Source organism: Harpia harpyja, chromosome 8 (genome assembly GCF_026419915.1).
Source record: "Harpia harpyja isolate bHarHar1 chromosome 8, bHarHar1 primary haplotype, whole genome shotgun sequence".
NCBI classification, from domain to species: Eukaryota; Metazoa; Chordata; class Aves; order Accipitriformes; family Accipitridae; genus Harpia; species Harpia harpyja.
In genome coordinates, this window is record NC_068947.1 from 47,563,143 (window position 1) to 47,588,714 (window position 25,572).

At 48.2% G+C, this 25,572-nt stretch overlaps 1 protein-coding gene across 2 annotated transcripts in view; it reads right to left on the minus strand.

Moving 5' to 3' along the window:
- The window catches only part of LSAMP (limbic system associated membrane protein), a 316,167-nt gene extending 290,939 nt beyond the window's left edge, over positions 1-25,228 (minus strand). For both annotated transcript variants that reach the window (XM_052794300.1, XM_052794298.1), the window contains exon 1: positions 24,838-25,228. In XM_052794300.1, coding sequence (XP_052650260.1) covers positions 24,838-24,992 — 155 coding nt within the window. In that variant the 5' untranslated portion in view covers positions 24,993-25,228. The remainder of the gene's footprint in view (positions 1-24,837) is intronic.
- Between the last annotated feature and the right edge of the window lie 344 nt (positions 25,229-25,572).

The window sequence follows — 25,572 nt, forward strand, 5'->3', positions numbered from 1 at the left end:
GCAGGAGAGTGCAGGACGTGCTGCCTCCAGCTTCTCAAAGAGTCAGTGGAACAGGAAGAAAGGGAGGAAAAAAGTTATAATGAACTTCCACTGCTTTAGGGAACAGAGAGAAGCAGTGACTACACGCCCTGACAGGAGCAGAAGCTCTTTCAGAAAAAAGAAACACAAAGGAAAGGAGAAATATTCCTTGCAACCTCCCAATTACACATGGACCAGACAAAATCTACCTTTACCCATGGAGAGGGCTGACGGAGACCTTCACAACTCTGCTCTTCAGGTAGAGATAAGTGCCATATGTCTCAACGGTGCCAAACAACGGTCTATCTAATAACTTGACTGTAAGGGCTATCGTGAAATGCGCTGAGTCTAAAGCAGAGAAAGCAGTGCCCTCCTTTTACCTAATTCCCTGCCTCCAGAAAGGCAGTCAGACCTGCTGCAAAACTCATGCTAAGACAGCAGCAGAGCCTGCGCGACAGACTGTACAGTAGGCTTCACGGACTGCTTGGGAAACCACAGGGGTACATAAGTCATGCTCAGCTCCCCCTTTGCCACCTCTCACTGTCCCCCTCTCTGACAATGGATCGGAAACCATTTCACAGCCTCCACACCTTTTTGTTATGTGACATGTAACCACAGGAGGAACACTTAGGTTTCACTAGCACTGCCGGAGGTGAGAATACTTTGGACGTATAGTTGAGTTCGCGCTGATTGAGGGAGACTTTCATTTTGCCCTGACTCCAAAAGCTTCGTTACCAAGCCCTGATGCCAAATTCTTGTTAGCTTTTCTTGTGTCGTTATTTTTTAGAGGAGAACCAGCAGATCAGGTATTTGACCTGTTTGGTTTAATTCATCCAAATATATTAAAAGCGTGCAACGGTCTGGGTCACTTCCTTCTCAGTCCAAACACGTTTTACCCGTTTTTCTCCTTTTGATTACAAAAACCAAAAGCGGGACTGAAACTGCCCCGATGTCAAAAGCCCCAAATCTGAACCTGCCTCACAAGCTCTTCCCAGAACTCCAGGCAGAAGAATTCAAGGAAACAGGCATTTGCACCTTGTTCTCTTTTCCCATCACTCTCGGCAGGAGGCAGTCAAAAAGTAGGGCACTGAGCAGTGGGACCACAAGGAAGTGGGTGAGGTTGTCAGTGTCGAGCAACAACTTTCCTACTCCCGGGTAGTCTCCCTGGGTGGCTGTCGTGGCTCTTGCAACCCTCCCGACAGGCTCAGCCGCCACGTTTCCCACCCGCCGTGCCTTCCTGCCCAAGCGGGGCTGCTGGGGTAACGGAGTGTTTGTGCCTCTCTCTGTTCAGCCCTCGTAGACCCCATTGCTTGACTGATGAAGGGAAAAAAAAAAGTTTTTGTGGGGTGACACAGAACAAATGAATTTTTGTTCAATAAATCATTTGAGAGAGACTATTGACTCTAGGACCTTTGAATGCATCGACCCATTCATAAAAGTCTCATCTTCTCTGGTACCCTGTGCACTTGCCTTCCTTTCCACTGTCACAACCACTACACTTCATTTTCTTTTCCTTTCTTTTGCTGTTTCTTTTCTCTCTCTTTTTTTCCATTTTGACCCCATAATCCTATCTTAACCTTCTAATCCTCTCTGCAGTTCCCTCTTCTTCCCCTGATCGCAGCTCCATATCATTCACAGGCTGCCACACTGACAGGAGAGAAAGAACAGCAGATATTTACCAAAGTATTACCATAAAGATTAAAGCTAGCAAATACCACGGCTCGCTCCTTCCCTCCAGCCCCTGGCCTAATGAAAACACTCTGCACTCTTTCCCCTTTCTTGGAGACAAAATGACAAAGCCCTATAATCTCTAAGGTGGAAGAAAAAGAAGACCTGAAAGTGATTAAAGGGATAGAAAAGAGAGCAGAAAGGGAAAGAGAAGTGGGAATAATATTATTTAGCACTTCTGTAGGACCTGAGTGCCGATATTACACCGACCTGCAGTATCTTGTGCTTTCCATGGGCTCGCTTTCTGTCTGTACTTACCTCTTACCCCCGATGCTCGGAGCATAAGCTCCCCGAGGAGGATTCTCCTTTTTGTTCTGCGTGTGCTCAGGGCCCAGCAAAAAGGGATAGGGATTCATAGCCCTGCCTTGCAGGCATGGTCACAGCAGGAATAAGCAGACCTCAAGGCACTTTACAAGGGAGATGGCTATCACCAACCCCAGGCTTCAAGGAAAAAAAACTAAAACAACCCAGCAAGACGGGGCGATTCAGGCATAGACTCAGTTAGGGAAGCGGCACTAGCAGGAGGAGAGCTCGGACAAGCTGACTGCTGTCTGTCCTGCTGCCTCGCTGCAGCCAGGACATCAGCAGAAGTGGATAAGGGGAGACCACCAGACTGAGGTAGGGAAACTAAACAGAGAAGTAGGGTAAATGAGAAGACAGACATGGAGAAAGAATGAGAAGGGAGAGGGGAAAAAAAAAAAAAGCAAAAAAAAAAAAGCAAGCAGTAAAAGCAAAGGAAAAGGAAGATGAAAGGAAAAATGAGAAAGATGGGCAAAAAGTAGAAAAGAACCAAGCTATGCGGGATCTGAGAGTAGAGAAGGGCTTCTCCGGCATATGGAAACAGACTGCTTGGAGCAGGGCAAGGGAAGGATTTTTGTGACAGCTGGAGTGAAATACATTGTCCTCTTTGAGGCTCACCTTTTCAAAATATGACTCTGAAATAATATGGCACTATAAACCAGGTAACCGTATGCCCACGCAGGGGAGACATACGCATGAAGTTCAGACTTCTCCCTCACTCTGACATGTTCATCTTCTACCTGCTTCACCATCCATCCACACACGCAGAGACAAGGAGTACCGTGCTGAGGCCACAGGATTTATTGGCAGAGCAGATGCACTCGAGTCCCGCTATGCACAGAGCTTTACTACAGAGGTAAAATTACAAGGACTGCACAGCTGACAACTGTATGCACAAAAGCTCAGCTCTGACCAACTCACAGCAACAGATTCTGACCAGTTTGGAAAACCAGTCTTTTCTGTGTATCAGGCTGACAACAACAACAAGCAGCCCCCACTTCAAAAAAAACAAAAAACCAACCAAACCAAACCAAAAAACCAAAACCCCAAACCCAGCCTGCCTGTCTTTTCCACAGATCTAGCCAATTCAAATAATTAGAAATAGGAGCTTGACATAATTACAACTTTGTCTTTCTTCGCATGTAAAGTCTGCAACAGTGTTTTTGCTGCTGGTCTCCCCCATCCAAAGAAAGGGGCTATTCACTGCAGATAAAGCTGATCAGTAGAGGGATGGATGTCACCCTCTCACTATGCAGGGAGAATCATGCACTTGCCTGGACTGCTTCCATCAAAAGATCTCAAAGCACTTGATGAATAGTTCATTAAAGCCTGGCAGCACCTTTGGGAGATGGGGAAGGAACAATGAATGATCACTTCAGTCATCACGGAAGGGCATCTCCCTTTAGACTTGAAAAGTGGAGCTTGTTAGCAGTGCACAGATGCACCACAAGACAGTTTAAGGAAGCTCTGAAGAATACCTCTTCCAGTTGAAAGTGCAGAGGCAATTAAGTAGCTAACCAAAGGGAAATTTGGCCAGGAGACAATAAAGCAACCTGCTTTTCCCTAGCACTATTTAACACCTTTCATTCACAGAACTCAAAGCACTTTTTGAAGGTGTTAAGTATTTTTATCTCTGTCATATAGTAGATAAGGAAAGGGAAATACAGGAAGGGGAAGTAGTGTGCCAAAAACCACACACAATGAGTCAGAAGCAGAGCAGAGAACAAACCCTGGGTTTCCCAGGCTTGCTATCCACATATCATGCCTCCTCCCACATTATCTCTGCTCACTGCATCTGGACACATCTGTATTTAAAACTTTTCACTGACGAGATGAGACTCATGCATCCAGCTGGCCAATATCCATCCCAGGTTATAAATCCAGAGATAAAACTTACAGTGCGTTCCCACCACAAACCACAGATTCCCCCATCAATCATCATCTTCCTCTGTATCTCCACAGAAGGCACAGTATATGCTTAACAAACATCTGTTACCAACACACCAGCATTTCCGTTCGCAAAGCTCTTGGCCAAAGAATATTGTAAAGAGCAGAACCTGAGCCAAGCGCCGCTTAGGCTCTGCTCTGCAGGATGCTCCAAGGCAAACTGCAGAGGTGTTCAGGGGCAGCAGCACGAACCGACTTCCTCAACTTATAATGCTCTGGTTTTTCGGGAACAGGGTGGGAGCACTGCTAGGAGGACCTGTAGCCCTCCTAAGATGTACTGCTTTTCCAGAGACGAGGAGGATCCCGACTGGCTTTGTGTTTTGATGGTAGTGGCGCAGAAGGGATCCCGATACAGAAGTCTCTTTTGGACAAAGTTGGTGTGCACCTGGGGTCGTCAAAATTTGTTTTCCTACGATGCCCATGCCGGATAGTCAGACGAAAAAGGATTGCCTGGCAGAGCTGCACTTTGTGTCAGACAGACTTGGTTGGGCAGGCTCCAAGGTGCTCCTCCTCCTTACTCTTTAATTGCTGTGAACAGAGGTTTTAACAGAGAGAGATGCTATTTGAGACAAGGCTGGTTAGAGAGATAGCCAGGTCCTTGGAGCTAGTGATTAATTACCAGGCATTCCCAATCTTATGACATTAACTGCTTACCCTTTTAAATAGTAGTAAATTGGAGATACGTGTCTAATTAGAGAGTTGTAAAATGTTTTGGAGGATTGAACACAGAGAGAGAACTTACAGAGATGGAGTGGGAGGCGAACTGCTCTCTGGGAGGAGAGGAGATGTGGGAAGGAGATGATGTTGTTACTATGAAAGGCTGTTTTATTTTGTAATGTACCACAGTCCTGGTTATCTGAAAGGACTTCCTGCTCTGCCTGGCTCCACAGCTGCACGCTCCCAGAAGAGGGGAAGCAGGTAGCGGACTGGACATACACAGGATTGATTTCTTCCTAGAAGGTCAAAGACAGACCTTGAAGTCTGCCACTGCTATCAATCTAGCAGATTTTATATTTCACGTCCTAATAGCAGGCATATCCCCATCCATTCCAAAGATTTTGGGAAGCATATACCAACAGGCCGTATTAAACGCACACGAGGTTGGAATTACTGCTAGGAGATTAAAAACACTAAGGGCTGTTACTACAGAGACATACCTGGATTAACTGTTCTTCAGAAACACACTTCAAGTAACAACTTTTTTTTTTCCCCATAATTTAAATGGGGGGGGTGGGTGGGGGTGGAAATAGCAAATACACTATTCACTGCTGGATTTCTCTTGATTATCGTGTGATCTCAGTCTCTGCTACCAGCAACTTATTACAGCGTATTTCAGGTCAAAACCACACACCAAGCAGTTTTCCTGCATTTTGTGCAAATGCTTTTCATTTGCACATTTGTACTCTCCAGCGGGCTCTCCTGGGAATTGAGGTCAGTCACATGGTTTAAGAAGTTGTTACAAGGCAAAAGGATTTCTTGTTCCGTATGAAATAACGTAGCTCAAATAAAGTTCAACTGAAAAAATCACAGCGATCTAGTAAGTAACCAAGTAACAGGCAAGCCCAAAAGAGTTTGCGCTGAGGGAGTGCGTATTAAATATTCCTCCTTTTCTAGCTCTGATTTCTATGGCTACGTCTGATTCACCAGTCTTCATGCCCATTTCTTCCCATCTGAATACTTTTTCTCCTACTTCCTCACCTGTGAAGAATAATCTGTTGATCTTTGAAAGACACTGAAGAGAGTTTCATTCAAACAGTGTGCAGAGTGGCAGAGTTCTGGGGATGTTACCACGCTCTGGTGCAGCAGGAGGACGGGTTTCACAAAGGTTTTCATCAGGTGGCTTTGGGTTTCCTCTACTAAAAGATACTACTCAGTATCGTCTGTCTTCATGGGAGTAAATGTTGGTGACAATATGTTCCTTGGGCAACACCTTTTGTATGATAAGATTATAAATGAAAAGACCGCTTATAATCAAAGATCGCTTGACACTTTTCAAAGGCATTGGGTGCAAAGACAGTAGTCCTGTCCGAATTCCAATTAGTTTAATTACAAGCTGCCTTCCCAAACTCTCCTTGCAGTTCCAACTGGATACTTTCTTCTTCTTTGCTTCTTGTCTTAAACCTGCTGCCGTCTGCCGTTTCATAATCGCAGGGGTCTGCCTCAGAGGTGACTGTGCTTGAGTGACGAGCAGAGCACAGCGACCCCTCCATGGGTACGTTTTTACGCCATTACCAGAGGCAACATCTCGTCTCAAAGATTCCAGGGAAGGCAACGAGACCGCTTTAAGAAACAATGAATTTTAAAAAAAAAAAAAAAAAAAAAAAAAAGTAGAGCATGACCCCATAAAACAAGAGCACAAATGAGCAGCGCATCGACTCAGTTTACAAAAAACTGAGAAAAAGGCATTCTGCTGGGCTATACCCTGTCTTAAGCAGGAGCACTGACCAGGCGCACGATGCCAGGTGACACACGTTCTAGGAGGAATTATCTGAGTTACCTTGTTGGCTTCTAAATTAACTGTAATCATTCAGAAATGAAGATTCATGTATGGCAAACTCATTAAAATCCTCTGTTCAGAATGGGCAAAAACCCAAACATAACGATAGGATGCACTCAGATGAAGAGAAAAAACGAGGCCAAGTGCGGTACTGCACTGCAATACAATGTCCCACATCAGGTCATCCTATTTGCAAAAGATGCAATAGAAATAAAAGGGGTTCAGGGACAGGTGACAGCAATGAGTTAGAGGCCTGACAAAATTTCTGTAAGAAGGAAGATTGAAAACACCAGGGCTTTTTGCTTCAAAGAAGAAACAAATCGAGCTAGATAGTGTAGGGATATATAAAATAATGAAGAGCACAGCAAAGGCAAACCCTGGCAAAGCTAGGGAGCATCCTGTACAACTGAAATGCTACCCATCTGAGGCTGGAGAGGATTTGCTGCTTTCCTACTATGTGCAATAACGTGTGGAACTCGCTGCCACAAGATCATATCCAGGCCAAATGCTATCCCTAAAAGAAGTACAACACAGTTATGTGAACTGCAAAAACGTCGATGGTCACTTTATACACGATGGGAAAACCCCTCCTCACAACCCCTTCCCCCCAACATCAGCGATATCAATCCCCCTGCTTCAGACTACAAGCAGGAAACAATCTCTCCAAGACACAGAAATTTCTCCTATCAGCAAGTTATTTCTATGATTTTGCATATCTGCCCACTTAGGAGGGTTTTATATTTTCTTATATAATGCAAATTAAAAAAATGCGAGATACTGATGTAAAAGGGTTCTGCTATCATCTGCTGTTTCTTAAATTCTTCTGTTTGGGAAGAAATTCATATATGCTAAACAAGAGTCTGTTTGAAAAGCACTCTCTCTTAAGGATTTTAAAGCGCTCAGGCAAGAGAGAAAAATTATCATCCTACCCATTTTAACGAGCTCATGGAGGACCTGAAAAGAAATTTCCCTCTCAGATGGCTTGTGTCCCAGCAGCTAAAACTTCCACCCCTCCGTACCACGTCTCCCCTAGTGACTCTGAGTGATCTCCACGAAATGCTGGATCTGGCATTGACCCACCAAGGAATGCGCTCCTTCTCAGTAAACTTTTAAGGAACAGACAGCTTGTTTCAATAGATTTACAGTATCGCTCTCTGAAAGGACCTGCCACAGACTAGATTTACAGGTCTGTCACTTCCTATGACCCCATCTAGACCTTCCTAACAGAGCCCAGCGAGCTGTTACACGCTTCGTAACCACCTTTTCGGATATCCCGCTTTACTCCTTTCCGGAAAAGCAAGTAAGTACATCAAAACCCAACCAAACGCTTTGCGCTGCTATCTGCAGGTTTCTCTTCTCGACATCCTTGCCTCCTTTAGAGAGACACACGAATGTAGGTTCCTCCTTTACCAGGATGCTCATTCTCTGGACCAGAATCTCCATTTCACGGACAGGGAAGCTAAGGTGCAAGCACCGGTCGCTGATTTTCTCGGGAACACGAAAGAAGCTGAGTGTTCCCTGCGCACAGCTTCATTTCCACTGAAATGGAACTGCCAGCTCTGGCCTTTCTGACAACAACTGAGAAGACACCATCTCCCGCTTTGGCATTACATTAGGAGACATGCGTGCGATATCCTGGTCCAGAAGCCAGTTAGGTAGCACAGCTCTGAACAGGACCTATAAACTGGGGTTCCAGCCCGCAAAGATTTTGGTCACCTATGTCTGTCCACTAATCTGCTGAGACAAATCTCCTTTCTGAGCCTCGGTTTCTCACACTGCAAAATGGGGAGACTAATAGTGACTTGTCTCAAAGGAGAAATTAATTAAAATACTTTGAGATTCAGAAACGGCAGGGACTACTGAGCTAAATAATCTCAAAGTAATTCCATGCGCTCTGGCATAGATCTGACAACAACTTATCTATGTATGCTTTTAATAGAGGTTAACATTTTCATTTTATCAGAGCATATTTTAGGCTCCATCACATAAAAGCAATGTCTACACGAGGCACCGACAAGCAGAATGCACAATCATTAATTTCTGCAAAGCAGCCTTGGTGTCTGCGAAAACACTCCAGGTAACTCAATAAATTAGAATAATAAACACAAAGGAAACCAGAGAACAAGCAAGGACAGGGCAGAAATCACAAACGGAGGCCGACAGCATAATATATGATACGACAGCAGTCCAAACTGGGCCTCCGTGAGGCACTGGGGAGCCGCTGGGAGGCACGCGCGAGGTGGAGGATATCCAAGTCTCAGTACTGTTCCCTGTTATTCCTTGCATCTCATCCGAGCGATTTTAATTTAAGTATCACTGTGCATATGCCACCAGGGCCTCTCCCTGCAATGCCTGCAGGGAGATCTTCAGCTGGCAAGCACAGCCGCAGCCCCTGTAGCCACAAACCCTCAGCGAAGGAACATTTGCTGATGCAAACGTGAGCCCCAGCAGCAGCAAGCAGCGCCTAAGGCTGTAACGGTGCTGCAGCAGGGGATGTCCGGCTGCTGTCAGCAGGACGGAGCCTGGTGTCAGCTAGGGAGATGGAAAGGGCTTCATCTGCCCGCAAGTGTTACGCGCTGCTCTCTGCCTGTGGGCAGGGAGCAGGGGAGAGGGAGGATGAACAACTGTGCCTCTAAACAGGTTGCTTTTGGCTCCTCTACGCAGTGTGTATTCCTGCAGAAGCAAATCAACCCCAGAGGGGAGCAGAAGGAACCTTTAGTGCTGGAAAAGCATATTACTTTCTTGTAGGAATGTTTGCTCGCTCTTAACGCATCTGTCTCGTGTGATAGTAGTGGCAGCCCCCAACCCCAGGTTCTCCCCACACCAGCTCTGCCCCTGCGCCCCTACACCCCTTCCGCTGCCCCAGACCTATTTGTTTCCCCAGCACATCAGGCTTATGCGTCTTAAATGCTCGCTCCTGCCGCGTCTCCTATTTCAGTCCCGAGCCTCTTCTGAACAGAAAGTACCATTCATACAAAAATGACGAGGACAGGCGGAAAGAATTAGGTTGCGAGGAAGGATTCAGCAAACTTGTTCCATTTTCCACCTGGATCAAGACCTGAACCCACAGGAAGCCTCCAGAGGTACTATCTGCTGCAAACGTACTGTGACATTTAAGAGACCTCCCGGCGAGTCCTGGGAGCAGAGGGATGGACTTCTAGGGGAAAGTTTTCTCTTTGCTATGCAAGGAATTGATGCTATTTATAACGATTCCTGCTGTCCCCAACTGGGCATGAAGACAATCAGCATCTGTCCAGGCCCTTGGGGAGACTGCAGAACCAGAGATGTTCTATATGTATCCGCGCAGTGCCCGCTGCTACAGCACGAAAGCGGTGGGGTGGGTAGAGAGGAGCTGTGAAGGGCTCAGCCGGGGCTGACGAGGGGCTGGGGAAGGGGGCTGAGGGGAAGCGGATGGTACCAAAGGGGACGGGTTTTGCACGTGAGTGTCTGTTACTTGAGATCGTACAGATGGTTTCTCTTTAGCTGTGGTTTTCAAAAGCCCCCTGCCTACTCTGCTGGAGGCCCTTTCCTGCCAGAGCCAAACCTGGAGCTCCCAGACGCGGGAAGAGAGCTCAAAGGTCTTTGAAAACAGAGAGTGCATTATGCCGGGGAGCGGGGAACTGGAACTCTATACGGGTAGTATCACACACCTTTGTCTGCTTGTACTGACGGGGCGAAACCCAGGAGCAGCTGGACCAGGACTCTGACCTGGTCCTCCTGCCTGGCAACTGGGTCCCCCCCCGCCTGCCTCCATCACCCCTCCTCTTTCTGCAAGCAGCCCCCCTTCCTCCTACACTGTCCTGCACAGCAATCCCCCGGCTGTAACTCCTCCGACTTGAAGAGGGGCCCTGCCCGTGTCCCGCTGCTCCCTCCCTGCTCACAGAGAAGATTCCTCTCCCTTGCTTCCCCCTCCGAGAGACACGTCCAGGATCCCTGCAAGGGGAAACCCCCGTGCCGCAAGGCCCCTCTGGGGCATCGGGCTCCTGCTCCTCTCCCCTGCCCCAGCCTCGGCACAGACGATTCTTTTCTTGCTCCATTAAGCCAGTAAATGAGGCTGGCTTAGCTCAGCACCGTGAGCCGGTGCTCTGAGCCCAGGATCTGTCTCAGCACGAGAAGTAACACCAATGTGAACGGAGGAGCAGAGGAGGGATTTGTGAGTTTGGCACCACACTCTTCTACCCCCAGACACTGAGGAGAGCAGCTTCTTGAGACCAAATCAAGCAAGCTAATGTAGCCTGCAAACGTTTTGGGGCTTGGCCAGGTGACCGTGCTGCCTTCTTTGAGGCCATCCACCCTGCTCCAGGAGGAGATAAATCAATGCAAGGCAACATCTGCCAAGATATTGACTTTGGCTCTGTTCACGGACTGCCTGCACTTCAGAGATGGGTAATATTCAGCTTGATTATCTCTTACCGCCAAGAGGAAGTTTCTCTCTATGCTTAAAATCACTGGCATGAGCCAAGGAGGAATCGATCTGTGGGAGAGAAATGCTGACAAGAAAACATGAGTCGGAGACAGGATGAGAGTGGACGATGGGTGAGCAATGGAGACAGCCTCTGGCACCTTGCCTGGCCAGGTTAGCAATGGCCTGGGTCACTACAGCTGGAGAAAGATTAATACCAAACACATTCATCCAAACATTACAGCAGGCCCCGGTACGCTCTTCCCCTGCTTCCCCAAATAGCTTTTCCTCTCTTAACTTGCTCCTCACTCTCCTAAAACATGCTTTCTCTACTCTCCCCTACATCCTCACTGCACTGGAGCTTTCTGGTTGCTTCACGTGTCCCTGGAAGTCACCCAATTCACTGCTTAAGGCACAACACTCGGCGGTTGCAAGGCTCGCTGCCTGCCCCGCTTTGCGTCTTATTTCACAGGCCACCTCCCCGGTGGTGAAAAGCCTCAACAAGCACTCATACACCGTACCACGTCCACCCCTCAGGTAGACCCTGAGTCTCACGGGCTCATATCCCAGTGCACAAGGTGATGTCCCACCAGGGAAAGGTGACATTTCATTAGCAGAACATGCTGACAATGTCTCATGAGGTGAACATTCAGCAACGTCATCAAACCTTCCCAGGATAAAACACTGAGCCTTCAGCTTGTTTTTCCTATCACACTTGTGGTAAAACATCCTCTAGGTCCTGTGGCCCTCCAAGGGCTGCAGACGAGAAAAAGATCTGAGTCCCTCCAAAAGAAAATCAGTTTTAGGGATAGTCTTGACACCGATTCCTACTTCTGTTTGCCAGACAGGTTAAGTATCTCACGCTTGGACTAGAGTAGCACTAACTACAGACTCCATGGAGCACACCATGCTCCTGGGATGGAAGGGAGAAGGGCAGCCACAGCAGAAGAAATGGACGAGGACCACTTGGCTTCTTGCTGAGGCACTTCTCCGAACCTTTCAGCTGTGTTTCTGCCCATGCTCCTGCCGTTCTCTGAGCCTGAAGGCTGCACCGAATCAAGGAGCAGAGGTGGAAGAGACCCATAGGAACCATCTAGTCTGTTCTTCTCTGTGAAGGATGGATCAGCTCTACTTCGTCATTTGTAGCATCTGTCACTCCTCATACACGTCTAGTCTGTCCTTAGAGCCCTCCAGTGATGGAGATTACACAGCCTCCCAAGGCAATTTGCTTCAATGTTTTGCTATCTTTACTGTTGCAGAGTTCTTACTGACATTCAGCCTGTCTCTCTTGCTGCAATCTTAAACCATTCCTCCTCATCTTCTCCTGCAGAAGACATCGTTCCTTTCTTTTGTATCTTACATACCTGCACGCTGTTATTCCTATCTCACGCTTAGTCCTCTCTTTTTTAGGCCTAACAGCCCCATTTCCATCCATCTCTCCTCACTGACTATGCTGCCTAGACTTCTGATCGTTCCCATTTCTCTCTTCTGGACTACATCCAACCGGTCCACATCTCCCTAGAAACATAAAGTACCCCAAATAAGCACAAGACTCTACTTCAGTGTATACAGTGATCTGCAAGTAGCCAACACTACCCCCAAAGCAGGGACACAGCTAAAGCAGAACACAATGTGGCATCCAGGAAGATACTGAACGATGCTGTAAAATCTGCTGTGTGCCCTTCCTTTTCTCTTCTCTGGGAGTTGGATGCTGCTCCCACTTTGAGCTCCACGTGAAAAGAAAAAAACAAAAAAAAAAACAAAACCCCCAAAACCCCTCATTTAAAAGGCTAACTGATCTGACTACGTCCAAGGTCCTTGACCCACCTGGCCTGCATTTAAGCACCACTTCCCAACCCAGGTAAGAAGCAAGCTGCACGTGTTCCTCCACCTTGGGACACACTTTTCAAGTGGATAGACCTGCATGCCTCTGACTCATCGCCAGTACTGGAGACCAGCCAGGAGAATAGGAAGGGAAGAAATGCCACTCTAAAGGCCAATGAATACGCACGAAGCATGTTACGCAAGAACCCCTGTGGACCCCCTTGTCCGGGTAAAAGTCCTACAGATGGCCCATCACTAAGCACAGTTGATGCAGTGGGGAGGATGTGTGGGTGGACAGATAAATTGATATTTAGCTGAAAGAACTAAAACGGGTTTAATGCAGTGCTAGGAAGACAGATTGCCTGCAGCACCTTCTGCTCCTGATTATGGATGCCAATCTCAGGTTTCCCTTAGGTGTAAAAGCAGCCAGGATGGGTGTGTTTTCACAAAGGCTTCAGAGTCCCAGTCTCACAAAAAGGAAGCACCACGGGAGGGTAATAAAGGGTGACCAGCAGTGAGGAACATTCCTGCTACAGCACCAGCAGCTGGCTTTAGTTTTCTGTAGCATCTTATGGTTCCATGGCAAACATGTGGGGCTGTCTCCAGAGCTCCTGGGAAGCCGTTCCTGCAGGCAATGGAGAAATTTGGCTGAAATGATCCTAACTCACGAGATAAAGAGCTGCTGCTTCTCTTTAAGGTCAGAGAGGTCTGGCACTTTGAACACCAAGGACTTTCCATAACATTGCACCACCACTGTCTTTTAAATTCATCTGCCCCCTTTGCCACCTGCACAAGAAAATCTCAGGTCTGCACCCCAGCATTGCTCTGTGTCACCCCATGTCAGCATCATGCAGGAGTGTCAAAACTTCTCACGCAAGAAAGAGCTACAACGGAGGGAGGAAAAAAGCCCCCAGCTGCCCCCTTCCAACTTCCAGCAGTAGAATCACAGCACGCCAAGGAAGCACTGCAGCACGTTCCTCTGCTGACAGTACCAAGGTGGCTTTCGCAGCAGCCCGCCGCCTCAGCTCTTGCCTGTCAACCACCTCATCAATGAATGAGGTCTCCTTCCACTCTGTTTCCAACTTGGGCTGCAGCTAAAAGCAAGAGAAGCAGATCACTGGGATGCAACAGGCAGTCAATACATCCCTGCTAGGAAGAGAAAGAGCTTTACTAGTGACGCAGCCCCCACTCCTTACTAGCCCTCCCACACACCCCCCTTACTATGAGCTCTCAGGACAAATAGGCACCGGGCATTCTGTGTAGGAACAGAGAATAAATACACTGGGAATACTCTGCAGGCCCAGCCTGAATACAAAGTGCTGATTGAGTGGCCATGCCCAACAAGAGAGCTCGGAGTCTGCTCTATCATCTACAGCAGAAGAGCCAGGGCACTGCAGTCGCTGTGGTGCTCCCTCATCCTTCTCTGCTTTTCCCCCAGCTCCCCCATTCATGCTCCCAGGTCCAGAAGGGAGGAAAATTCAAAGGAGAACAGAGTTGAGCAAAGAGAGAGAAAGAAAAGGAAGAGGGGGAAGGGGCTGGAGTCAGGAATAAGGACATGTGTTGGGGAGGGGTGAAGGGTGGCGAGGAGATGGATTGAGACAGAGGAAGAAAGCAAAGGAGGGAGGGAGGAGACGGAGATGGCAAGAAAGAGATGTGACAGACAACTTCATCGAGCAAGGTGGCAGGCTGGATGGGGGAGCGTGCCAAGCAGAGGGAGCTGGGTGCGATTTGCAAGAGGGGAGACAGGAGAGAGAGATTTCAGCTCTGTCTGATGAACTTATCCATCCTTTCTCTCTCAGTGGACGAATCTCTGCAAATACACTCTTCCCTTTCCTTGCTGGCAAGAGACAGCCAAGGATGGCAGTGGAGGGACGGCAGATGAGGTACAGCATGTGCACAACTCGAAGGCTTTGGGCACACTCCAAGTCTCAGCAGTAGGTATAACAACAACAGGCCCTAAGGAGTGGGTCTAGCTGGTGAAGGAGGCAAGTCCTTTTCTGTTCCTCATTAGGATGGGATCTCCTATTTCTGCTGCCCACATTCAGCACACTCTAAGGGGTAGTGCCCCCATATGCTGCCCTGAACTGTTTGTTGCCTTATGTAGCATACAGGTGAGAAAGGCAATCCGACTATGCATATTTCTTTATGCTTTCTGTCTTGGGTTTTGGGGGTTTTTTAATACATGAGGAGTGAGTGAGTGGCTGCGTGGTGCTTAGTTGCTGGCTGGGGTTAAACCACGACAGTCCAGTACTACCCAGAGCCTGCCCCTATCCATACCCCCCATCACCAAGTTGATCCATTTCAGACAACCGCCACTCGTGGGAAAGTTGAAGGGGAAAGTCACTACAAGGGGGCTGCATTTACTTAGCTTCTTATCACAAGGTCCGTGGTTCACAGGACCTGAAGTCAGCTATTCACAAGGCACTCGCTTGCGTGCGGAAGGCCCGGCTGAGCACACAGCCAGCACCCCCATCTCAGCCCCTCCACACCCAGGAGCGATTTCAATTAAATAGCAGCATAATCTGAGAAACAGACAAATACGCCTGTGCGGGTGTATGGCTGATGCGTGCCAGCGACTGTGCGGATGCGTACGTCATTTTTCCGTGGCGTTTCGAAGGACTCTGGAGACCAGCTTGCTCTCTCACGTTTTCTCCAGCCCGGATTGCCTCTCTCCGGTGCTGCCAGCCACCCCGATGATCGGCGGCACGGGGTAACTGGGTGGTGACAGCAGCGACTGACTTAGCAAAAGTTAGCCAGTGCATCCAAAAGGGGTTACTTAAGAAGAAGAGGAGCGATCTGCTGTGGCCGAGGTTGAGCGCTGGGGTGGCGAGGTCCCTGCAGGTTCTGCTGCTCAGGGACCAAAGAGACGGTGGTGGGAGATGTCCCCGTGGCAGGGGAGATGGATGTGGGTGCCCGGTAAGCTGTGGGGCTCCGAGGTCCTCACCCCGCTGTCAGGAACGAGAGCCCCGCTAAGCGAGGGCAGCCAGGATAAGTCTGTGGGGCCAGCCCAGGGAGCTGAAGGCAGAGAACAGGGTCTGCCTGAGAAATGGCAGGGGGCTGTGGAAGGACCATCCCTGTTTAAGCAGCGTGCCGAAGGCTAAGGGGGCAGCAGACGGGAAAAGGGGGAGGACAGGCTGCAGCAGTCCCTCCCCATCTCCTTCCACAGGCTTAAAACCTCCCCTGTCCTTTGACTCGAGGGGACTGCTAATAAACCTGCCTGCTCTGAGGGGACAAAGAGGTGCCACTGAATCACAGCTCACACGTGCCTCTGCTTATAGGAGGGGGGGGGGGGTGTCAAATGCCCCTTCCCCCTTAAAGCCCCAGTAAACAACCGGCTCAGCTGGCGCAGGCTCCCTGCTCTATAGCTGCAAGCAGGGAGACTATAGATCATATTCTATTGTATTTGGCAGAGAGGGACAATAATTTTTCAGGGAGTAATCACTCCCCGAATCCCACTTTTCTCCAAACTCAGAAGACACCCTGGGACAGACGGGGGGTTCCTAACGACCCCGGTGCTACCTGCAGCACTCAGTAGGGTTGCTACCTTGTAGTGGTGGTGTTTTTCTCCCCTCTTGAGCATTTTCCTATTCCAGCATGCTTATTTATGCCTGGTCCCCTCTGTCACACACTCTCCTTTCTGTTTCCCGACAAGATGAACATGGGGCCTGACTGGGGACAAATTCCAGCAGATTCCTGTTGGGAATCTGGGCTGGGGGTAGGAATGGGGCTTACTATGAAGGAGTTGGTGTGAAGGAGTCAGCTAGGCTTTGTCACTGTGGCTCCTCTCCTCCAAAGGAAAAGAAAGAGATAATGATGTTAGAACATTTTAACCTTTCTTTTTCTGAGCTTGATAGGCTTGGCCCGAGGCACCTTTCCTAGCAAAAACAGGCTGCTGCAAGATTGATTGGTTGGGTGCAGAGTTTAAAGGTAATTTTCTCTTGTCACATGCACATAAATTATTGTGGCTCAAGCTGTGATCAGCTCCACGTCTCGCTTGTTCGACTGCTTTTATGCCTGGGCTCTGATGAGGGGTCATAAGAACCACGTCCAGTGCTCCCCAAGCAGCATCCTATACAAATATATATCAAGAGCACCACAGGCATACGCACAAAGTTAGTGGCTGGGTGGGGTGGGGGGAGGAAGGGGCACACGTCTGCAAATCTGTACAGCCAGGGACTTCCAGCTGCACAAGTTGCAGCTAGAGCCTCGTTTGCTGATCTATGAACCTGTTTAAAATGTTCTGTCCATGAACGCCAGGGCAAGGAAAACTCATCCACTCAGATTATTCACAAGGGGGAGAGAAAAAAAGATGCACATGCACACACACAAAGGAAGCACAGCTGCAGCCAAAGCGAATTCATTTTTAACATTCATGAAAATATTCACAGAACACTTCAGTGCTATTTGCCTAAATTTTGCTGTTTGGAGTAAACACTTGAGCCAGCGCAGGCTCTATGTTCTAGGCGCAATACCGCATCGGGGATTAGGGGTGGCTCTTGGCTCCAAGTCACAGATTCACGCTCCGTCCCCAAGAACACGTGGCCCCCTTCCTTTAAGGCACAGACTCACAGCCTGGCACCGCGTAGTTCCTGACTCTTGGGTCGTTGCAAAAAGACTTTGCAAGTACCCGCAGCCATCACGTTCCCCATCCCTCGCAACCTTATGCAACAAAGGCACACGTGCTCTGCCAAATTTAAACACAAAACCAATAGCAAACAATGACAGCTCTGGCGAGCGCCTGGTCTGGGGGAGCAGACCCCTTCCCCCCCTCTGCTTCCCCCTCCCTCGCCTCAACTCATCCCCTTCATTGATTTCTTTCCCTGAGCGTCCTAAGGAGCTCGCACAAGGGAAAATGCTACAGCACACAAGGGAGACTCAGCTGAAGCCCTGAAGACAAGAGCTGTGTGCGTTGTCTCTTTCTCCTCCATAAATACAGCTGAGACGACAACTGGATAATTGGCTAAGTGCCTGTCAGCTTAATAACAGAGAGAGAGAGACACAGAGAGGGAGAGGGAGAGATTTGTATTTACTATTCAAAGTCATGGATGCTGCCTGCCAGTGGATTTCAACATGGGTTTTGTTTGCACAGCAAGGCACAAAAAGTGAATGGACACGCAGCTCTGAGTCACGGTCTCCCTCGCCCGGCCTCGCGTGGGGGTGGACAACCAGCCTGGGATGGAGGGAGTGAGAAAGCAGAGCGTTGAGGTCGCTGCTACCCCGGGTACCTTTCCCTCCCCCTTGTAAATCCAGTGCTTTTCTAGGAACCCATCTAAGGAGAGCACCTGCGAAGAGAAACCACTCGGGCATGTTTCACCTCTCAGAGGAGGGTGGGAGGGAAGGGAGTATTGGCCAAATCTACCACGGTGTTAACCAGCGAGCCTCAGAAGAGGAAGATGCAATGTTCTGTTTGCTCGCTGCTTTTTCCCTTAACATCTGGAGCAACTGAGGCACCGTGAATCTAAGGACACTTCCAGCATTAGAGATGGTTACCAAGGCCCAGGAGTCAGAAAAAGCCACACAGATCTCCAAGCAAGCAGTCTGCTATCCTGTCCGTGGGATGCTCGCAACTTCGCTGAGTATACAAACATTTGTACAACTACACACGAGAAAACGCTTTCCATTTTTAAGCGGGAGCAAACATAGGGAAGCACACATTTGCGCACAGGCACACGTAAGCACGCGCGTCCCAAACCTCATGCAGATGTGTTATTGCAAAGTATCTGTTGAACTCCTGCCCAGTCTGAGCAGGCTTAATTCCATCAAGTTAGCTCTGACCAAAAACGCCCAACCCCAGTGAAATCCGTAGAGCTGCGGCAGGGCTATTTCTCCTCTCTTCGCACGGGGCCGAGCACAGCGGGCGCGCTCTGGGGTCACAGCCAGCCTCTCCCGCACAACCCAGTTGCTCCTAATAAAAATCTGCAGAAATATCCATGCACGGGGGAGATATTCAGCCTCACAGTAAGGCTGTCGAAGCCCTGCCACTGCATCAGCAGCAAGCTGTGGCCCCGCAGCTCCGTCAGAATCAGATGCCTGTGGGTCTGGATATAAAAGGGCAGGTACGTGTAATATATATTTTGAAAACTTATAGTTATGAGATGGCACATTCCAGTAACTGCGAGCTATTTTAAGACTGGGTCTTTCCTCATGACCTGCTGGGAAGGGGAGCAGAGTGGAAGAGATTCTGAGACACTCCAGGTAACACATACTACTATATAAATTTTAATGCCAACTAAGTAGGAAAACATATGGTACTTAGCTGCAAACTGAAGTGTGTGTGCAGACTCAGGGGAGGAGGTTAAAGCCATACAGTCTGATACTGTCTCTCCTCCTCCATCTTTCTGAATGCAAATTATACATACAGTGTTATTAAACATACATAATTTCACCAAAGAAAGAGCCTTTCCTTTTCTAATTTCCGTTCCACATTTGCTCGTGATGGGTTAGTCCCACTTTGCGGAAGACACGGTATCGCAAAGGCCCTGCTCACTACTGGGCACGCCACATATAAATATTGTGTGTGTATAAGGAGAGATGCTAATCGCCAGCCTCTGACCATATACATATTGCAACTTCCTTTATCATATGTATGCATACACACTCTCACATCTATGTATGCATGTGTGCCTTCATATAATGGCACCATCTGCTGCCAGACCTGGAAGTTTTGCAACATCATCTGTTACTACATTTATACATTTGGGGTTTTTTTTAAATTTTTTTTTTTTTTTTTCCAAGGGAAGTATCAGCCGAGTACAGCCCCTTTCGCACAGATCCCAACATACCCTCTCTTCGACACACGTACGCTAGATTTGATAACGAAGGCTTTGTATATACTGGAGAAAAAGAAGAGCATTTGGGACTTGTAGCCAATACGGGCGCAGATGAGGACGTATTAGGGAAACCTCATTCGTCGCATTTGCTGGGTTGCCGCGTGGCTGAGCCGAAAGGCAACCCAAGCTAATGGATAGGTCGCTGGGCTGGGTACGCCCGAGCCCTGCTGTGCAACCCTGGGCGAGTCCCCTCACCTCCGGGTGCCTCCTGCCCACCCCCGGCCTCTGCCCGTCCCTGCAGAAGAGGGGATCTCTCTTACTCTGTGCTCGCGTGGCACTTAATATTAAGGGTGCCTCAACTTAGTGGTGGCCTTTAAGCGCCACAACAATACTACTAATAATCAAGGTTACAATTTTACTGCCAAGACTGTATTATTATGTAGCATTATACCTTTGAACGTGCCTATTCTCATTTCTAGCAAAGGGCTCAGCTCAGTGCTCCCTGTTATAAATCATATGCTAATTGTAAGGGTAATCTGAAGAGCTTTTACTTTTCTTTTAAAATGACCGTATAGGGCATAAACTTTGTTGTGATGCTGCGACGCTACTCTGCCTGAGGTGCCTTTGTCCTCTAGCACAGCTCCACGTGTAGGATATCAGCAAAATACTAGGAGGCCAAGAACAGAGTTTCCATTAATTGCTTATATTGCAGGATTACACCAACAGTGCTATCGCTACTGCTGGTAATTTGGTTCTAGGCCATCCTGCGACACACGTAACTTGAACAAACTAAGTACCCATTAGGATGGAAGTTCCTGAACGTGCTATCAGCCTGAAACTTCATATTATTTAAAAATACCTGGTAAAAATGGAAATTGCACACTCAGTTCAATGTTGGTTTTCATCAGTGCATCAGCATCAGATTGATTTAATTCTTGATGAAAAGTTGATGCTTGGAAAAACTCAGGAACGCTGAGCCAAATTCTGGCCTTGGCGAGATCCCAGTTCTCCAACAGGGGCTGAGCATCATCTGAGCAGCACTCAGCAGCTTAAGCCCTGCATGAGTCACTTGTACCTCTTTATTAGCAGTCCCTGGGAATCCGCCCCAAAGACAAATGCAGTATTTTTGGCAGTGCCCTTGGGCTTTGGTGAATTTGTACCGGTATAACTGAGCGGATGGGAATGGGGATGTGACCCATTTTGGTTCCAGCTAGTGATGAGCTCCATTTCAGAAGTCATTACAGGACTACTAAAAGCCCTGGGCAACCTGCAAGTCCCACTGACGCCCTCCGAATAGTGCTTTAAAGGCACTCTGGGGTGAGCTTGAGCTGCTGTGATGGTTCCCGAGAGAGCTGATCTTTCCCCCTGACGTGCTGTACAGGTACCTGATCCCACAGCATGGACCCCATTGCTATTTTGCTTCTAACCCATCTTAAGGGCCAAACAGAACACAGAGGCACAGTTTGCAGCCCTTCACTACTGCACGTATCCCGGCTTAGCCAACGTCCTCCTATTTCTCATCCCGTTCCTCGGCTGAAAGCGCGTACCAAAGCACAGGGTCCCTGCCTTTGCTCACCCAACACTCACATAGCAAGTGAGGTGGGAAGGGATGCTGGAGGCAGGCAAACAGAAGGAAGATTTGGGGTTGGGGCATGTTTTTCTTTTCCTGTTTTAATTAGTTTTGGGGGATATTTTGTGTGTTTGTTGTTTGGAGATTCTTTTTTTTTTTCTCCTAACATCAAGCAGGGAAGTTGCATACAAAACCTGACAACCTCATGACTGTGATCTTGCAAGTGAAACATTGGCAGGAATTGTAGCACACGGCTCCTTCTCAATACTGAAAATAAGGTTCAGTGTCCTTCTTTGCTTGCTGAAGACAGAGTTAAAAAAGGAAACCTTAGTAAGTCTGACAGGCTCTCTGATATACAGTGTCATCTTTGAAACATCCTGCTCTCTTTTCTTGGCTGTAGCTGGCCAAACACCAGAAACTCTGCTCAGCCCTTCTTACCTGTTGCAGCTTTCAGACCCCTCCTCTCTTTTCAGCCTTGCTCCAAGGAGCGGATCATTACCCTTTTCCCTGTGGATAGTCTATCACGAGCTATTTTTATTCTCTCTCTCTGCAATTCCCTGACTAACTTGCCCATGCCAAATACTCACTAAAAGTCATCAACCTTCAGCAAGGCCAACAAATGAATCAAATCTGCTGCCAGGTCATTTAGGAGATGAGCCAATAGAGTTAGGAACATTTTTTAAAAGTCCATAGCAAGGGAATATTTTAAATGCCATAGCTTTAAAAAGTCATATCCAAACTTCTCAGAATAACTCTATTCTGAGTAACAAGCTGTAGATGAAGCTCCAGAGGAGTGGCTTCTTTTAGGAACATTAGGGCTTATCATAAACTATTTTTCTCCACTTCATAGATCAGTCCACCCACCCATTCTTCCACCTACAAGCGTAACACTACACATAAATGTATAAGGCCCCAAAGGAGAAGAGTCATTCAGAATACCCTGTCCTCGGTGCTTTGCTGAATGACTTGCACCACAATTTACAGGAACAAAATGTTTTTAGTTATCTTATCGCTATGTACATTGCTTTTATTTCTGTCCAACTACATATCATTTTTTTCTCCCTCCTACATTTGCATTTCCCTTCAAGCTACAGGATGGAGCTACTGGGCACTGGTAAACCGCCGCTGCACGCTCCCTCTTCCCTCTGAAGTAGATGCGTAGCAAAGATAGGTGATATGATCTCTGTATAGAAATCTCTTACTTATCTCTCTATGGAGGTAAAGATCTGCTCTGAGCACCGTCAGTATAGATCATCTAATGGTTTTTCCCCATCTAGCTCTTCCCCTTGTGTTGTCACTAGCGGATCTATAGGCAGGGAGAGCGAGATGCTGGGAGTTTTTCAAACACAAGGCTGTCTTAAAGGGAGTAATGTTTTGGAGCGGTAGGGACAGCAGCTTGCTGTCAAGGGGGAAGCTAGCAAACCAACCCTTGCTTTAAAAGTGAGGGAATGAAATGTCATCCTGCAGGACCTAAAGCATACGGGACAGAGGGAAATCTCATCCCTTCCAGCCCCACATGGCAGTCCTGTCTCCCAGTACAGTCTGGCTTCTACCTCTCCTCTGAAGGAGGGACTGATAAACATCCCAGAAACCTGGGGCTGATCCCAGGGAAAGGGACGGGAGACACCTGCCCTTCCTAGGAAATGTGAAAAGCATACAGCCAGCCAGCTCTGCTTAAAGAGCTTAGGAAGGTGGTTGAGGGAGGGAGAGCCTGTGCACTGGCCAGGGTCACTCCCGACAGAAACGCAGCCTGCCGGGAACACCGTATTGCTCGGGGCAAGCAGTTACATGGCCCGGTGGTGTGCCACTCCTGCAAACTGTGTCACTTGGCACACATCTGGCTGACGCAGCTGGATCACTTCACTCAGGTGTTTTGTTTTAGTGCCTGACATAACACTGGCAAGCCACACGCTCCACACACAAACACCGAAACCGCTCTCCCATGCAGCCCCGTTGAGCTTGCTGACGAATGCTTTACACGCAGCACATGCAGGCACCATCTCCACCATCCATCCGCTCAGCCCTCTCTGCTGCAAATGCAGCCTTAGCACACAGTGTCTAGATAAACTCAAAAGCTTCAAGGTTAAGTGGGAAATAGAAAGCCAGTGACCCCTGTCTGGGCAAGTGAGCTTAATGACTTGTCTGCTGCTGTATGTACCAAACATATGCCAGCAAACACCCGCCTGAGCAGCCCCTCCAAATAAATGATTGATGGAAGTGATTTGCTTTCAAAAATGGGATAAGTCAGCTGGCAGTCCCGCTAAAAAAGGGTTAATGGGATATATGAATCGCTAGTGAGTGGAAGGGAGAGGAGAGAAGCCAGGAGTCAGAGGCAACACTCCTCGTTAGGTGTTTACCATGTCGCATCTAAACCCCTTCCACTGCATATGCAAGGCAGATGAATTACTCTGTAAATCCTATTACTCCATGTGGATAAATCTCACATGCGAGTTAACAAGTCTGGAGAGCTGGGGAATGGAAGCTGCTGAACGGATGTTCCAGGATCAAAACAACCCAGCACACGGGAGCCGAGAGAAGCGATACGCATACACACGCGCACACACACGCACATCCCTCTTCTAGCATCCTTCTTCCCTGATCCCATCTTGCTAGCTCACATACCCCTCTATCATTAAATGGGAGGGATGCAGGACACAGGGGATCACGTAAGCAGACCATTCAGTGACATCTAGCAGGATTTATTTCAGAGGAAGAGAAAGAAAACTTTGCTGCTGCTGTTAGTTTTGCTAGGGGATTGCTCCCTTGATGCTTCAGGGTTTGTGCACTATCAGCTCCTCATACAGATTACAGACTTATTTTAAATTACGTCCAGTAGTTTTATAGCCATAATACACAGTGTGTGCACACACTCACACGCACAGGATGTTCCTTCAGTAGGGAAGTGACTGCAGGTAAGTTGAGCAAGGCAGAATTTGAAAAAGAAACCCACGAGAAAAAGATGACCGCATCTCAGCTATTTGGGACGCTCCTAACTGAAAGCCCAAGTAGGCTCAGAACTACCTTTAGGAAACCTGCACGACGAATACAGAAACGTAACACTCAATACTGCCAGTGAACAAGGCTTCGTGTGCAAAGACACCCTCATCACAACCACTCGGACACACACAGGCACAGCATACACCCGTCTACTTAGCCCTGCGAAGAAACCAACACAGCGAACGAGATACAAGCTTCATAAATGTTGGGAGCTCTTACACCATTTTTTCACCAGCCTTTTCAACTACTGTATCCATCTCCCCTCCCTACAGGGCAGAAAGATAAATAAATAGAATTAAAAGCCAGAGTTTCCCAAAAGAACTTGCCCGAGAGTTCTGGCAGCACCAGGGATAAAGTTTTTGCATAGGTACAAAAAGAAGTATGGGAAGATCAATGGAACATCTGGCAAGCACAGCTGGATCCCTTTTCAATTTCTCTATTGATACTGCAGGGCTGGTGGAAAATGTACGTTCACGAGAGCTGGCTAACGCAAACAGATCCTTCCCCACTAAAATTCTTTTGATCCAGAGCACTACACAGAGGAGAGTGGTGGCAAGAAGTGTTCAAAAGCTTCGCGATTTTTTTTTTTTTTTTTTTTTTACATTAAAGCAGAAACACACACGCAGAGCTTGTTTGTAGCAGCTGCTGCTACTGCAGTTGGAGAGGTAAAATAACACACACTCTCACAGAGGCATATACACACGAATCCGTATCGCATCACATGTGTACGTTGCATACAGAGAAACACACGCGTAGAAAAGGAAAAGTTGGCAAAATGCCCTACCTGAGGATGGCTGTGTCCCCCTGCCTCACGGTGATGTTATCGGTACCTCGGGTAAAATCCACGCTGCGGACTGGCAGCCCTGTAGGGAGAAGGCAAAGCAATCTCAGTAGGACCAGCGGTAATTGTTTCCGATCAGGCTGAGCCCTTGCTACCATGGCTGGTCTCGTCGAGTTTCGCTGTCTGTACTTGGCTCTCTCGCTGCGTGTGCGTGTGGATAGATAGATGTAGAAAGAAAAACAATAAGAATAATGTACAACTCTCGCTCTGATCGACAGCCCCAGAAAGGGGAGGTGATTTCACAGTCCTTCTTAGCTGCCACTTTCTCTTGCTCTTTTCAGTCTCTTGCTGGCTTCTTCCCCCCCCCCTTGCCTTTCTTTTTTTTAAGGCTTTCCAAAAAAAGTCTTAGCACAACCTTCAATCAAAAAAGAAAAAAAGAAAAAGGCAAGAGGAAAAAAGTCAGCTAGCAAAACAATTCAAAAATAATAACAATTAAGTCGACCCGTTTGGAGTGATGGAGAGAGATGGGGGGGGGGGAAAAAAAAAAAAAAAAAAAAAGGAAAAGGAACGAGTCCTGTGCCGCCGGGCTGGGCGAGCGGATGGTCCTGCTCCAGTGCTCGGCTGTGCAGCCTCCCAGCCCCGAGCTCCCTTCCTAACCCACTTTCCCAGGCGGAGCGAGGGAGGGAGGGAGGGAGAGAAGAGGGAGGAGGGAAGGAGGGAGGGATGGAGGGAGGCAGC